This window comes from Haliotis rufescens, unplaced genomic scaffold (assembly GCF_023055435.1).
Source record: "Haliotis rufescens isolate VD_foot unplaced genomic scaffold, xgHalRufe1.0.p SCAF_23, whole genome shotgun sequence".
NCBI lineage: Eukaryota > Metazoa > Mollusca > Gastropoda > Lepetellida > Haliotidae > Haliotis > Haliotis rufescens.
In genome coordinates this window covers 334922-352369 of record NW_025963924.1, presented here as the reverse complement: position 1 = coordinate 352369, position 17448 = coordinate 334922, and the positions used below count along the sequence as shown (strand labels likewise).

Here is a 17448-nt window from a genome sequence, read left to right as displayed (position 1 = left end):
AAAAAAGAGGTAGAATCACACTCAAACTGAAAGATTATTATGTGCTCAGGATCAAAGAAAACCAATGCCATGTCTACCCTACAAATATTGACCTTAACCATTGGATTGACTATCTGGACTGTGCTATATCAAATCATCTATATAAGTGGTAAGGGCATCCTTAGATTTGGAACAAGCCAGCTGAAATGCTGCCAAGCTTGATCAGTGGATAAACCAATAGTTATGTGAAGCAACTGTGGAGATGTGATGGTCTCAGAGTACATCAGATCTACTATCTACAGGGATGAAGGTGTTAACCTTGGTTGACCCAGGATCTGGCTCAAGTGTTTGTCCAGGAGAAGGTGTGATAGTCTAGTCCCATGGGCATTTCGTATGAAGCTCCAAATATCCTGGTCAAGTCCGGTCATCTGGTCAGGACAACATAACCACATTAGGCAGTGTGACCCAGACAGTTACAACACCTCAACCAAATAGGTTTCCCTTCTTCTCACAAAACCCTAACACCTTGGGTATAATTACTCAGATTTTCTCTTTGTAGATGGCAATGTAGATACGCCTATGACCCATGGGACCATCATCACTATGGACGAAGAACATTTGCAAAATATTGAAATATCACCTTCAAAATTATCCTATTAGAAAATATTTATAATATTGACAAAAAGCAAGAGAAACTATTTCAGGAGTGAAATAGCCTCAAATGTTTTGTTGCAAGATGTTGCATTTGTCAAAAGAAGCCTGCAAGATAAAAAAGAAGTAACTGAGCTAGTTTTTAGGTGAGTGTTATGCAAGATGTCAAATCTTGATCACCAATGTCTTGAAGATTGTTGCTTTTGACAGTGGAGGTGTCCTAGATAGCAATTTGCCCAGCGGTCAGATTCCACTACAGCATTAGATTTCGCCACACAACACTGCCAGCCTACAAAGGCCTGTAATTCACATTGATTCAGACCCACTCTTCAACTGCTAAACAGGAAAAACAAGCAGCCATCAGGATAGTTCTAGCAAGATCCATAACTGTATTTTCTTGTGGCTTGGGGACTGCCAACTAGATTCATGTGCAGCATTCATTCAATGTGGTGTATCTACCATACAGTGGACTCTGCATTAGGCAGAGATATCTGATGATTATGGAAAGGTATTTTGTAGGTTTAATTTATATGTAACAGATCTTCTGCAGATGTCAAAATTTAACATTAACATCACATCTTTTTTCTTTCTGGTATATTTACAAATGGCAATGCACTTCCATTGTCATACTGACTTAATATTTCAGCTATTTCAGTGTTTCAGGATAACGTGGGAGGTAAGCTTGAATGTTTGCAGGGGCTAGCCATTTCCAACAGTCGCAGGTACAGCAGGATCAAAATGTGATTTGTTCCCATAATCAGTGGATCCTTGCACCACCAAGGGAAGTAACTAGAAACAGTGGAATGAGAAGATGCCTGTAACAGATTCACTTGCTGTGTTGGTGTACACTTGTACCCTACACAGATGAGTTCACCATTCATTGATTGGCTGCTCCATATTGCTCGATTCACACACAGGTCACTGTGGCCTGGCTGGACAACCAACATGAAGTCACAACTCACCCACTGTGTTTCTTCAATCTTTCCATGTTGTGAAAATTAATTATATTGACACATTCTGTCAAGACTTTTTTCGTAAAAATCCTTTCACTTACGTTTTTCAAAGTAATTTCATTAAGAACCATTCCAAACAATTCAAACCCATTCATAGAAGAGCATGACTTTATTCCTCTAACACAACTTGAAGTATTACTGAAAGACAGAATCATTTCCACCATTTCCCAGGAAAAGATTTCTACTTGAAAATAAAGCTTTGCTGCACACTTGAAGAATGCCCCCTGTCACATGAAAGCCTCCGACAAGCTTTAACAGCCCAAAATGTTCAAACAAGCTGTACAAGTGCATATTTAGGGACCTATTGTTGTTCCACAATGTTCAGACATGCTGCTGAAATAAATCTACTTAAAAAGAAATCAGCCTATCAGGCGACTGTTCCTCAGACAAATTAGTGTGATGTATTATGATTTGCTTAAATGGACCAGCCGGATACCGCTATTGTTTTAAGCGATCCAGTTGGACTTCAAAAGCAAGCCAATTAAGTGTAATGTATGGACTTTAGAATAAATTGGAATCGCTTCAAGTAGACTGACCTCTAAATTAGGTATGGAGGCTCTTATTTACACCTTCTGTCTGGCAGTGAGATTACTCTTCAAAATTACACGGTACAAATGGCAAATTGTGTCACTTACACCAGCAGTGTTTATGTTGTAATCAAGATTGATGTAACACTTGGGATTTTATCACAAATTACTCATTCGATAAATAATCTTTTTTTTTCCTGGAACCCTCTTTGTGAATTATTTCTTGCAAATGTAATCATTGCAAATATTGCATCACAAAGGATGTTAATATCACTTATGGTACATTACATTTCTTGTTTGATTAATTAACCTGCTACAATATTTTTAGTATGTTAACAATAAGAGTAAACATGCATGAATTATGCACTGAATAAAATTCCAATCAATGTGTAAATAATCCATGCTAGCTACAATAAAAGTCGGATGCAAGAATTAATCAATTAAATCTGATTTCCTTAACGAGTTTTGATTTACCTGGGCAGGTGAGACAATAACCCACCTGAGAACTTCCAGGTGATAACGAAAGCTAACGATCAATTACCTGCTCTTAAGACCGCAAGCAATGTAACAGACACCACTGATAATGTCAACATGTCACTTAGACGCTGTAATGCATCAAACGCTGAGATTTGTGTCGCATGAATAACCTCCCTTGAAGAGTCTTAACAGATGGTAGAACTGCTCTTAATTACCGCAATTGACGAAATTAAGCTGAACAAATATTGATATATCATGACTTTTCTTATTTAAGATGGTACTTGAGATATCTTTCCAGTGGAAATTAAAGACTACTTGAATCAGACTCTAAATTCACCCGGAAATTACGAAGTGATTCATACGTGAAAAACTTCAGTTGAACACAAACGAAAATATCAAGGTTTTGCAACAAGAACGTGGTCTTAAATACTTAACCAGATTCAAAACTGAATTAAAGTCAATTAATGTTTATGTTTTCCTTTAGATATAAGAGGAACTTGCATAAGTATCAAAAGTTGATTTTCAGGATAAAAGCACCAACTTGTATAATCACAACATTTCATTCACAAACCGGGACTTCAGTACAAAACATGGATAAAAAGCCATCCCATGATCAGTCAAAGCCTCCCCAAATCGAATTTAGTTGTCTCAAGAGTTGAAGCTAACATGGTTTTCTCCCCTTTGTCTGGACGCAATATCAATCAGTGTCATGGCATTCTTTTAACAAGGCAAAGGCTTCTACAGACAACTTTTTAAATTTTAAGAAGTTTTCACTTCAAAGCAAAGCTTCACCCAAAAACAAATTTTCAATGTATTTAGTGTCAGATAAACCAACTGCCAATCTTTTGATATCTTGGCATAAGCAAATCATGGGCATAAAACTTTATATATTACACCATAATTAAAAGACACACTTTTGTCTTTGTGAGGCTTTGATGCATTGATAACACACGGAACAGCTTCTAACTCTTGTCAAACTGTCGGAGGAAAGAAACTTTTCTTTCATTGTACCTGTGAAATGGACTTGACATGCTAAACACAGAATATTTATTTTAAACCACTGCATTTAAATTGTGTATTTCATGGTCATGTTTTTCTGTGAAATGACACTTCAGAATAGCCATACACATGGAAGCAAAAGTAAGAGAAGAACACTATTCCAAATGCTATCCAGTTTGTCGAGCCACTATTGCTTTGTTCTGTGCCATAGTGGGGGCAGTGGGGTAGCCTCGTGGTTAAAGCGTTCGCTCGTCACACCGAAGACCCAGGTTCGATTCCCCACATAGGTATAATGTGTGAAGCCTATTTGTAGTGTCCCCTCCCAGTGATATCGCTGGAATATTGCTAAAAGTGGCATAAAACCATACTCACTCACTCACTCTCTGTGCCATGCTGACATATCCAGGGTTTTGAAAGACGTTACACATTGACTTGATATACACAATACCATTTAAGACAAATACTTGTTCTGTTCAGTTAAGAAAAATACAAGCATACCAGAAAAGTAATTTGAATTCACATACAAATATCAATCAGTGTGTATTATGTGAAGCTATTTTAGTGTCAATAGAACAGATCAGGCTAATTCCCCTCATCTATTTGACAAAGTGCTTTTTTCTGTTGCCTTCATCGACCAGCTGATCTTTATGAGAATATCTCATATTAGTTTTTGATGTAATTTTTTAGCATAATGTTATTATGTCCCTGGCTAACAGAAGTTTATTTTCTCATTACGTGGAATTTGACTATTAACACAATTAAACTAACTTTCATCTCTTGTATCATAATGTAATCTTAGATGTTTTTGCATCAATTAAAAATGTAAAACACAATGTGGTGTAATTCAATTTTGGTAAATTAAGAAATACTGCACAATTAGGATGATATCATATCTCCAACATTCCAGTTTTGTTGAAGTATTTGACAAATCCAATTCTGGAGTTCTTTTACTAAATCCCAAGATGCCTTTGGTCTTGAATAAAACCATGACTAATCTCCAGCCAGTTATTCAAAGAAGGAATTTGAGGGTAATTGGGTCATCAATTGAGTTGAATCCAAACTGGGACAATTGCTGAGTTTCTGTCTTGGAGGAAGTGCCACTTCACAATTACCTGTGCCCTCTATTGACCAAACAATTACCAAATCTTGCAAAACCATGCGGTCTTGTCACCGATTTTAAAGAAATATGGTCTTTATTTGCACTTAATTTTCAGGTTTTTCACAATCAAAGACCAATGGCATGAAAAATCTATTGTTGGTATGTTAATTACATCAAAATTATCTTTTGTCATGTTAAAACTCAAGTGAATCATATAAAGAATCGGACTGTAAAAATGAATCATCCCCCATATCAGAATAATTATTTAAATGCTTCATGAAAAATCATTACACCTGTCAAATTGTAAACAATATTGTTACCGAATGTGTTATCCAGTTAAGCATCGAAGAAAAAGAAAAAAAATCATACTCTCTAAGATTCCCAAATACATTCTTGCATAGAAATGTGAAATCCAAATTGCCATGAAATGCAAGAACTTGGAACATGAATTCTTATGTAACAATAGTTCATAGCATTATGCACAAATCAATTTCCATTCACTACACATATATAACTTTGATCCAATTTATTCTAGTCATAAATCTCCCTAACCTGTGTTTATGCACAAAGCAAACACATTCAGCAATATGATCTATAATCAGTTGTGAGCACTAAAGCCAGGCTTTAGGCAATTGTGTTGGGTTTGCATGTGATGTTTAACAATCCCCACAAATTACAACAAATTCTCCAACAATTGATACAAGGTTTGCTAGTCACAGGCTTAAGAGCTCATCAATATTTGCCTTGTTATCCACTGAGCGCTCACATGGCACGTTGGAGAGTCCCTGAACAGTTTCAGGTCAACCTGTCCACAACAGCTCCCTCATTTCAGGGAGAATCCACAATAACCCCTGTTCATCTGACAAGGACTGGCAATGGGATTCACTGTGCTATATGCTGAAGTCAACCAGGTCCAGGGCATTAAAGTCATAGAGTTCCTGCTTTAATCTATGTTATATGGTGAACCAACATCATTTGGTTATCATGTTCAAGCACGAACACTCTGATATTGGGTACTAATGTGGGATTCAACCCTGGATCTTGTGCAAACGGAGAAAGTGCATTAACCACTTGTCTCTGTGACCAATTTGTTCACAACTTGTCTCTGATGTTTGTCGATTTTATCAAATGCATTGTCCAAATGTATTGACATAAAGAGGTTGAATAAGATGTTTGCTTAAGAATGAAAAGAGCCAAGGACAATCGGTTGTTATCATTCAAAAATACTATGAAAACAGCAGAAGAAATGTGGTGATTCAAACACACAATCTATAGAAAATCCAACAATAGTATCCTCATTCTGAAATCTGATTACACAGACGGACTATGCCACAACACTGAACGCTTTTCTCTAATGTCCGAGACTGGAAACAAATTCTAATTAATCTACACACTTGGCATTTTGAAGGAACGGCAAATTTATTCATGAAATACCCATTTGGGCCAGTGAACCTTTTGACGAGGGAGGTCCGAAAGTGCACTTTGTAAGGATTTTGTGAAGATTTCAAAGATAAAATTACCAATACCAAGTCTTTTCCTGTCCATACTATCGAATCAGGGTCCCGAAAAAAATAGCAACAGAACAATCATATTCAGTCCAGCAAAAAATTATTTCATTGAATTTGGTCATTTTTCATACAGTCTGGCAAATTAAGGAGGGCAAAGATCAAAGATTGGAAATCTAAAACTCTGATTGAAAATATTGACCCGATTTTGAGCGTCCCATAGCATCAAAGATATCAGCCATAGCCTCCTGCAGAATGCTAACATGATGTTGGGACAAGGTCTTGCAGGGGATATCCTTCTTTACGTTTGCATCATTTGTTCAAAGATGGTTGTCATATCAAAAACTGTTATGACCCAATCCTGTGTTGAATCTCAAGGCTTTTAATAGTTGCAAATTTGAAGAAGCACTTTAACTATATCAGGAAAAATCGAGGACAGATTGATTTGACTGATTTTAGTTTGAATTCAGAATGTTGACATTTCAAATAAACCTTTCCTGTGAGATATGACTTAATGTCTAAAGCAAAATAGCCTTGTAAAATTAGGAAAGCCCTGCAATAAAGTAGCTTTGGTCAGAGCTGGTGAGGATGCTCTGATTTTATTGTAAACGAACACTGCTCAAAATTAATGACTTTTTGTCATTTTTTCTGGACTGAAATTGATTGCCTAAACAAGCTTTATTTGCATGATGATCAATCAAATGATTGATCACTGTAACATGATTGTTAAAACTTTTTATTCTTTTTAATACTTTTTCACACAGATTTTCATTTTCAAAGTTTGACACTGCTTGAGAGTTATGTCCCCTTAAAGAGATCAGGGATGCACAGGTTTTCACTTTTTAAGGGTATGGCTGATCTGTTTACCATCTGTTTTCAGTGTTATTCTCAACTGCCACAGGATGATGTACCCTAGATATGCCTGAGGTTTAGTATTGCTGTCTTTTGAAAAGTAAGGGAGACAACTTACCTGTTCCGGTTTGAGCCCAGTCGGTACCCAGGCATACTCTTCAAGTGGACAGCCGCTGTCATCATCGCTGGTAGAGTTTCTCTTCACGTCATGGATGAGTCTGTTAAGGGTACGTTCTTGCTCGCCACCAGTCGCCATGTCATGTGCTTCGGGAGGACATTTGCAGTGTCTGCATATTTTTCTGAAATAAACAAATATGGCATGAAAATCACATTTTGATTGATCCAAGAATATATACCACAGCAATTCAAGCAGCATTCTGGTACAACACACTGAAAATGGAACGTCTAGGCATAATGAAACATCAAAAAAAGTCATATGCCATAAAATTGTGGGATTCCTCAAGGTTCATTACACTGGTGAGCATCTGGTATCATCTCTCACACTATTTATTTGACACTAAATATGTCCTTGGCGACCTTTCCGACTTTGCGACTACTTCTTGAACAGACTCCTTCAGTCTTAATTCATCATTCAGCTTCTACACAAAAAGGCAGAGCCATAATTATGTGAAGAAAATTCAGCCAAACTCAAAAACTACAATCCAAATGAACATGCAATCTGAGCTATTAAAGGATGTAACTGCACAGGCCATTTTTTATAAGCAGCAGTGAGACTATTGAATAGCACCTTAATGAAGAAACTATCGACGACTTTACAGAAATCAATCAATGAGAGGCAGGTCAGTCTGCCCATCGGCAGTACATGGACCCGCTTCCGAAACCACGAAACAGCAGTGAAAGTGCCCCCAATGAGCTATGGAACTTGAAACTATGAATGATAATGAAATATTAATACATTCTGTTGGCAATTAGAGGGCGCAGGGGGATTAAACCTCCCGTCTCGCTGAGAAAAGTTCATGAGAACACGCTCAAATGTCAACATTCACAAACGAGCTAAGTCCACTATGCCCGCTAAACCCCAGATTGCCGTAAATAGCATTTAGTCAACTGACGTTCTTAACACTTTCTAAATAGACTTGACACGTGATGGAATCTCAAGGATTTTTTTCCAAATAATGATCGCATCTCAGAATGTTTTGCACTTTACAACATATCATTTTCAATGTAAGTTTCTTTTACTTTTTGGTTCATCAGGATGTTTTAAACACCAACAAAACATCTAGTCAACAGCAGAAAAGAGACTAGTCATTTGTTAGCTAGCTCATCCGAACAACGCTGGGAAGAATGTCAATACAGTTCCCCCCTGCCTCCACCTCTCTCCAGCTCAGTCTGAATTCCAACAATTACGTACCACTTGTTTGATGAGAGAACAGAGTGAATCGATAATGTCTAACTTCCGAGACTTGATGCCGGGTTTTTACCTCAACACGAAAACCTACTGTTCCCTATATATTCAAGACAAGGCTTAATTACAACCTGTAGATGCTACAGTGGTAGGTAAAACACTATATTACACCTTCACACTACACAAAAAGTCAGGGGTCGTGTGTACAAAGTATTGGTTCTCATTCAAACAGACAATTCCATGATAATCTGATTATAGGCTTGTGTAAGCATGGGCTTAGCTTAAGTAGACGCAATGATTGTAACCACTGAAAACACGTCAATATATCTCAGGACTGCGAAACGGGATGTGTTAAAGAGCCGTGAAAACTCAGCAAGCTAACCACAAGACTTGGGAGTTTCACACACACTGTTTTGAATATTGGGGGTGTCTGTTGATCATACTGGGACACTGTGCGACCCAGTTTACAATAAGACTTGTTTTCGGGATATTCATAGATCACCCAATCCTGATTCTTAGTCATCCCGACAAGCGATGGCTATTGGGGGCCTATTTGGATCTTGATGCTGTCATGATCTGCATGTTTGTAAAACACAAGGGAAGCAAGGATCACTATTGCTTCTATCAAAATTATGTCATATATTTCATCTTTTCAATCTATAGCCAGAAAAGAATTTCATGCTAATATTTTCACACATAACATTAATTTTCTCTTCAAAATCTGAAAGTCAGTCAGCAACAAGCATCAGTGAGGGCATCTCTCTCGTGTGCATGATTGAGTATTCATAACTGACCAGTCTTATCAATTTTTGAAAAAAGGTAGAATACTGTCTCCTAAAAATCTCAAAGTCATCAACAACTCACAAACATGTTAATCAATATCAGATGCAAATTCTTCTTTAAAACTTGCTAAATCTTAGCCCATCCTAAACCTGGTTACATTTGAGAGATTACTGTACCAGACATTCGTGACAGATCTTATCTCAGAGGAGAAAATTGAATTATGGACCACAAAAGAGCTAGAAGTGGAACCAAATCAAATTAATCGTCACAATTAAATTTGGAGCAAGTGCATGGAAGGCTGTATACATAGGATCAGTCCTGTGGGAAGAGCTATGAGAAGAGATGCAATTAGTATAGCATGTACATGAATATTCATTAGGATGAGCTATTAGGGATATTGCCCTTCCTGCAACAGGTTTACCAACTGTTGGTGGTCACTGGTCAGTCCAGGCTGTATATAAATGACCGTTTGACCACCTTACAGCGCCAACAGCACCTACAATCCACACAAGCCTTCCCAATGTCAAATCTTGATTGCTTTATTCCTGGAGGAGCTTGGATGAAGGTGATCAGACAATTTATTGGATATTATTTCCAAATCATACTCTGAATTAATTTGATTACAAAAATGGAAAATGCTGAAAATCTCATTTTCATACTGGTCCCACATACAAATTGGGTTTTGTATTGGCCAAGAAATAACTGTGTATTTAACCGGATTCTTATTTCATCATTAACAGAACTTAAAAAGCACAGTGAATACTGAATGGATCTGTTGAAGACATGTCACTGGGAAAATTATCAATCAAGGCTGAAGAAGGCAACCACAGAGTTGCCACCAGGAACACTAACAGATTACAAATGTAAGCCAGCCATTTATTTCGTTGGGCTGCACTTGACAAGCAATTTGAGTCACTGATCATTCTCTGACTGCTGAAGACACACTGAATGCTTTCTCTCCCTCTTAGGGTTGGTAATGTGTCCATCATTATCCCCTCATTTAGCTAACGAGCCAATTCTCCTTCCAGCATCTACCTTAGAGGAGGTGGGCAGGTGAGGGTAGGGATAAGATAGCAAACACTTTGATAATCAATTATACCTTCCATTTGTTTTCTTATAAACCTTAACTTCATTTTTTTATACAACCAGGCATTTTGGGGGGCATGGTAAATCAATTAACAAGTAAGTTGGCAACAGTAGAATATTGATCGTTCTCAGGTGAAAATCATCTGCAAAATCTTCAGCCCTTGTGCGCCTCAAAGACCTTTCTGCCAGGAACAGCATTTAGTTCTGATCTATCTTGTACAAATTATCCAATCTTTGCCAATCAACTCTTAAATATATCAACATAACACTGATTGCAGTCGTGGATTTATGAGAGCCTGCACCTCCATGTGTGCTGGCAATGAATTACCCACAACTTAAAGCCCAAATCTACATGTGTACTAGGCGATACTTCTTCGTTAAATAAGGGCAAACCTCCAACACCATGTGCTTCGGGCATGTGGATAGTGTTGAAAAATGTCAATCAGCAAAACCCAAGTTTTGAAATAAAAATCATTCATAAGAAATAATAATGCTACAGTTGACAATATCCTGCTAAATGATGGTGGCTTGGTACAATCAAACCATCATGATACACGAACAAACTCCTCATCCCTTGCCTTGTGCTTCAGGAAGGTCAAAGCTCAGGGCCAATCACAGCAAACTTGAAAAAAAGCAGCAGTATTATTGAAAAAGGTTTCTCTCCCAAACAATTGTACCCCATTGTCTGCATTAGAAATTTAGTCCTTCTCATAAATCTGTGCATCATGATGAAAATGATGATGATGATGATGATGATGATGATGATGATGATGATGAAGAAGAAACTGTAAAATCAATTCTTTGTTGTCTTTGTTGACTAGTAATAGCTTAAACCAAACTCGTAATAGGTATGGTTTTCTCCCCATCACTATTCACCGATGCCAATTCTCTTTGCAGCATCTTTTGGATCGCAAGATAGACTGCAATAAATGTTAAACAAGCCAAGTCCCACGCTGCTAACAGTTAGATCACTTCCAGCAGGCAAAAAAAAACAGTGAAAAAACACAACTGTAAACTGCACTGCAAACCCTCATCTTCAAAACTGGACTATTTATTATGCCTCTTGGTGAAGTTCCAAATCACAGCCTGGCAAATTAAGCAGATCAGATAGTCTCTAGATTTCTGTTCCAGTAGCATGGCAGTGGGATCTCTCACTACCGATCAGGAGGGAGAACTCCCGGCCACCATGTGTTTACACATCTCAGCACACTGCAGGGAGTTTTGTATTAAACATGTCATGTTTGCGATGGAAACCTCTGATAACTTTCAAAGACAAGTCTATATCTTCTCAGGGGTACATTCTCACTGACGCTTCATCTGGTAGCCTTTGGTATGTCACGTTTTAAAAGTGCTCTGTGTATATCACTATAAACATAGGTACTTGTCATTGACAAGGTCAGTAAAGGTTTCATAACCCTGTCATTCATACGCCAACACTTGAGGCAATAACTTGTTCCTGGTCCCTGTTAATGACAGGGTGACTGAACCCTGAATGTTTGTTTGTGAGACAACTTTTTATAAAATTGATTTTTTTGGTTATTGACACTAGCAATTTTTTTATGACTTTTGTAACTTAAAATGGTCGGGCTCTTTTCTGATTAATCCATGCATTGGTACGAATTGAATATTTCAGTGAAAAGCTGCATACAGGATAATAAATGCTCAACCTAGCTGTCTGATCTTAGTCAACTCTCAAGACAAGGATAGTCTGTCCCCCGGTCTGCATGACTCAAGCATATCTCAGGGAATAAAACATTTACAACTTTTTTATGTTCCAAAATCAGAATGAGTATATCCCACTTTTATTTCTCCTTGCATAGTCAGCTAACTGTGGGTAACTATTTTCAGCAATTCAGTGCTATCAATAGCAGTTGAAATAGTCCTGGATTGATTGACTATCAGTCTCAATTGCTGCCACTCCCCACCGGCAACTTTACTGTCACACCAATATAGTCCTGTTAGGTTCATTGCGGGTTCCATTCAACGATGTCTACATTGTGAGCAAATCCATTTTATTCATGAAAATTGTTCCACTCCCACATTCCCACACAAATTGAGCAATTGGGAAAATCCAGCATAAGGGTATCATTATGACCTTGCAGTAAAAGCATCCAAGTGCCATTTCTGTAGCTATTTATGCTGTTTGCAAATTCATAATTTTTTGCAATTTCAATTTAATTAAATATTTAAGAATTTTATCAATTTCATTGCATACGTGTTTCAATACAATATAGTTCTGAATAAATGAAGCTTGTGTCAAAAAGATAAATTCATTACAATAAAAGAGGCCCATTTCCTTAACATTGTTTGTTCCCATATTAAGGGGGATTTCTTTATAAAATGAGCAGGTTTCTAATTTCAGCATTACCACTCACTCAATACAGGGAACGGTGCAATACAAATTGAGGCCAAGAAATGTTCATGTTTAAGAGGCAAATAAGATCTTGACTGGGACTGCCTATGAATAACATGAAAATGCTTTTCCCAGGGTCCAAACGAGAATATGTCAAATATTTTACGACTTAAGCAACTTTGGGACATGTTTTGGTATTCCCTAATCTAGGCTAATTTAGAGGTATTATTTAAATCACAACATATCAAATTTATCAGCAAATGAAAATGGACCAACTTTTGAAATCTAGAATCTTGCATCTTTAGAGCATTCTCTCCTCATGAGGCTGATGGATTTCTCTGATAACTGAAGACATGGCAGTACTGAGGTCAAGATATTTATTTCCCCTCGTTTCTCATGTCTGCACGTTGTCGCAGTTTTATTGCACATGCATGCACCTGCTGCTGCTCTCGTTTGCACAAATGCATCTGCGCATCACACCAACATCACACGTAAATAAACATCCAGAGAAATGAAGACAGGGAGGGTTTATTGTCACCCGAATTGGAGGTTTGACGGGGACCGGCATTGCATTAGAACATCATTAATTCTACACTTCCATGCATGTGCAAATATTTGCAGACTGGGTTGGAATATTAGCGTTACTTCTCGCGGAAGATGTTTTCACCCCTTGTCTCGTAAACTGTGTGACTAATATGGTTTAATGTGAAACGGGGATCATCCAGCGTTAGTTGTAGACTGGGAGATGCATGATGGTACTTTGTCAACTTTCTTCATGCTGTGATGGAGGGTTATCCAAACCAAGCAAAAGATTCCAATATGGCCTCATCGATATTGAGAATATCACATGATATGACACAGTTTTTAATCTTCATCACAAAGACACTGTTCAGAGAGAGAGCCAAAGAGCTCCATCCTTTAGTGATCAAACGACTTATTAAACTCTAGCTTTAATCTGATGTTTGGGAGTTTGTTCTGGGACAATTAGCCTCAAATCTAATTAAGACGTTTCACACATCACTTCCCAAGCCTTGGTGATTCATACAGACTGACCGATATCCTGACACTCATATTTCACATTAAAAAATTCCGTAACAGTTTCTGCTTTAATTGTCCACAGTGACTTGTGTAGAGGAATGGCCAAACACAATTTTCCCATTTGCTGCAGAGAAGCTCTTTGTTTTAGCTGACATGATGACAGTCTCTTGCTCCTTCTCTCACTGACGTCTTGCCGGAGCATTTCACTAAATCACGATGCTATTTAGTGCAATTCATAAATATTGCTTTGGAGTCATAAATCCAAATAAACTTCATTTTGCAGGAAAATGATATGATTTCAAATATTTATTATTCACAATTTGCATTCATAACCAAAACTGACTAATGCACCTAAACACGAAATTCATCAATTCAATTAATTTCTGAAGGCATTCATCAAAACATGAACAGGATGTTTTGACGTTCCAACTAACAACAAACTTGAAAGACATAGCCAAACAAGAATGCTAACTTGTGCATGTACATTGCCAAGGATTGATCTCTCACATCAAGGAATGGAGACGTACACACCTGTAACTATGAACAAGAACACATGTCACATAATTCTGCACCAATATCCACAGATAAGCCTAATTTAAGATATACAATATGGCAAGGTTGAGATTCTCTGCCAAGCAACTTTATCCCAAATCTTATGTCAGACAGCGACTCAGAGGGCATGTTCACATTCGGTTCATTAGCTTCTTCGGATTACCTGCTAATCAGATGCTAGAGCAGTAACTTACACCAGCTAACACTGCACTGGTTGGCTAATATTAGGGGCCATCATGTCCGCTTTGCCTCTATCCATTTATTCTGCCTCCCAAAGTACTATTTTGCCATGTTTATCTGATAATAATGAGAGAAAGTCTTGTGCAAGCTACCTGGTGCCCTTGTTGTGAACCAACTAACTGATAGGTATACAATATTTTAAGGCTAGACCGTCTTTTGCGATAAGCAATGTAAATATAAACAAAATATCATAGAATGATTTCTTCATGCTTAAAGTCATGTGTCAGGTTTCATTGCAAAAGTTTAAGGGGCATAAAACAATGTCCATTTAATAATGTTCAACTGTGATAGAATATTTATTTATTTTGAACTTATTTCTTGTAATTGTCCATTAGCAAATCTATTTAGTTTTTAAAATGTTATGGCATACAGACTAAATTCATTCATTCATTTCTCAAAATTTACTTAAAACATTTGTTTTATTAAGTAAATAGCATACCAGCCAAATATATTATCTCAAAATCCATCTTTAATTAAAAGCTATGTCCAACGTTACTTCACTTTTGCAAGTAAGCAAATATGCTCCAGATGGAAAAAAAAGTTCAAGATCATAATTGAAACATTATATGTAAAACTATCCAGTAAACACATCTTGTCAAGTTACGATGATAACCAATTAGGAGCTACGTATGTAAAGATGGCCACCCTAGCCTCTGTCTGACCCTAACAATATGAAGACAGACGGTATCTCCAAGCATAACTGCCGCTAGAGACTATGATGGCACTGAGGTAATCAAACTCAAAGTATATCCAAATAACCAGCTGAGGTAATCGTCTACATGGTCAAAGTACCAGATTAGTGCTGCACAACATGTGATCCTTGCTGACATTGGGGAATATATAGCATGCTGTGGAGGCATATTTCTTGCATCTTTGCTGTACCACATATATAAAAAGAACACCCAATTTTTCATATAAATATATGGCATGACAGATTAAACATAGTACAGAGAGCTACAGATAAGCTGCGTATTAGCGTAAAACACCCCTCAAAAATATTCAAAACACAATTACTTTCAATTACCTTGCATACAGAAACGCATGTATTAAATAAAAAACTCAAATGTATAAAAACAGCACACGTAAATACCCAATGAAGCTTTTTCAGCATGCGCCCAACAAAGCTAATTTCCGAAACACAATTACAAGCTAATTTACTTTCCGAGTCAAGCCTGTATTTAGAACCGTTATGTACATCTAAAACATTATTTCATTTTTTTTAAATCTCAAAATGTTTACTCATTTTGGGAAAAACTTCTTAGAGTGATGAATAGATGAGTGAAAAAGTTTTGGTTACCCATTGAAAACTGTAATAAACCAATTAAAATAGAAACCGTCGAGTAAAAACTCAATTGCTCCAAAAGTTATCTGTAGTATATGAATCAGGGGTTCTTTTCATTTGAGTACTAAATATAATGTTATGAATGTCTTCTGACAATTTGAGATCATGGTGCTTTGGAAATGTTGAAACTATCATTGTGGTAAAAGGGTGCTCTTGTCTTGGGGGAGTGATTAATTGTTGAATGTTGAATGACTAATTCAAAGTAGAATGCACTGACCATGATCTCATTTCACATTCACACAAAAGAAACCTATAAACCTATAGTTTATCTATGTTGCTTCACACTGGGCTATCCTATGGCATAAATACCCAAACTGGTTCATACTTAGTTATGTTTGAACTGCAAATGGAAACAGTCAGTTCTCTGTAGACATTGCTAACGTTGCTGATCAAATATACAGCCAAAGAAATACATCTGCAAGTACACTAACATCTCTCAATTACATTTCTGTACACAAACACTACTTACCTTCCCAACAAGTCATGTTCCAAGACGCCCAAATACCTCATTTCACCTGTGTGCCCTGAGTGATCTGACCCTCTCATCTCACAGCTAATCCTATAATCTCCCAGGTAAGTCCCCCCTCTGACACATCTACATCAACAATGGGGGTCTCTCACCTACCTGTCTCCTCCATGCAAATGGCCAATTCCCCTAGGCCCGACAAGGTGATCTTTTTTCCGTTATGTAATAAAATTGCCAACCCTGGGCAGATCATTGGATCAAGGCCTGGGTATATGATCATGTGAGCTGTAATCAGATTAACAGTGTCTCTAACATAGTATTACTATGTTCAATATTTACATAAGGGCTTGCTTTTGTTAACTTGTTTTCTATTTGTTGAGCTCGGGGTGGTCCAGTGGTGTAAATATTTCATATTAGCAGATCTTAGAGGTTGTGACAAACACAACAATATTGATCAGGACTTACTAATAAATGTCATCAGACATATTTTATTCTTTCTATAGGCTGACATTTAGTCCCAAAAATAAAGTTATTATATTCAAAAATAAATATCTACAAACTTGTAGAGCTGAGGCATTCTAAACTTGCCCAATCATTCTAGACGTGAGCTGGACTCCTTTATTAATTTATTCTTGCTAAATTTAGGTTAGGCTCATATATAATACAAGAACAGAGGGGCAAGTCTGCCCAAATATTTAATCAAAGATCGTGCAAATGGCTTCAAGGTTCTTAATGCTTGATTCTCCTATATATCTATTCTCAACACACAACACACAACCTGAACATATACTGTCTTTTATCAATTCAGTCTTTATAGTTTTGTTAGATAGCATCAATATCTATATATATCAGGGACTGCATAAGACTCTGCATCAGGCCAGAGGGCCAGATCAGAATGACCTGATTGTCCAGGTATTAACAATTTCCTGTTGTCCATCCCCTGGCCCCTACTGTGTATTGTATAAAGCTTATCCGCATGGCCCTTGTGGGGCTCATCCCAGACAGGACAATGAGGGCAGATAATTGCCCAAGTCCCTCACAGTCCCTCATGGACATATACCCTTTTATTGTCCCTCAAAGATATATTTCAAGATCTGGAGGCTAGTTTTAGTTGATGTCA

At 37.3% G+C, this 17448-nt stretch overlaps 1 protein-coding gene across 4 annotated transcripts in view; it reads right to left on the bottom strand.

The window, feature by feature from the left end:
* The window catches only part of LOC124140119 (prickle planar cell polarity protein 3-like), a 159571-nt gene that overhangs the window by 18730 nt on the left and 123393 nt on the right, over window positions 1–17448 (bottom strand). For all 4 annotated transcript variants that reach the window (XM_048401611.1, XM_046507506.2, XM_046507507.2 and 1 more), the window contains one exon: window positions 7221–7401. In XM_048401611.1, the coding sequence (XP_048257568.1) occupies window positions 7221–7401 (181 nt within the window). The remainder of the gene's footprint in view (window positions 1–7220; window positions 7402–17448) is intronic.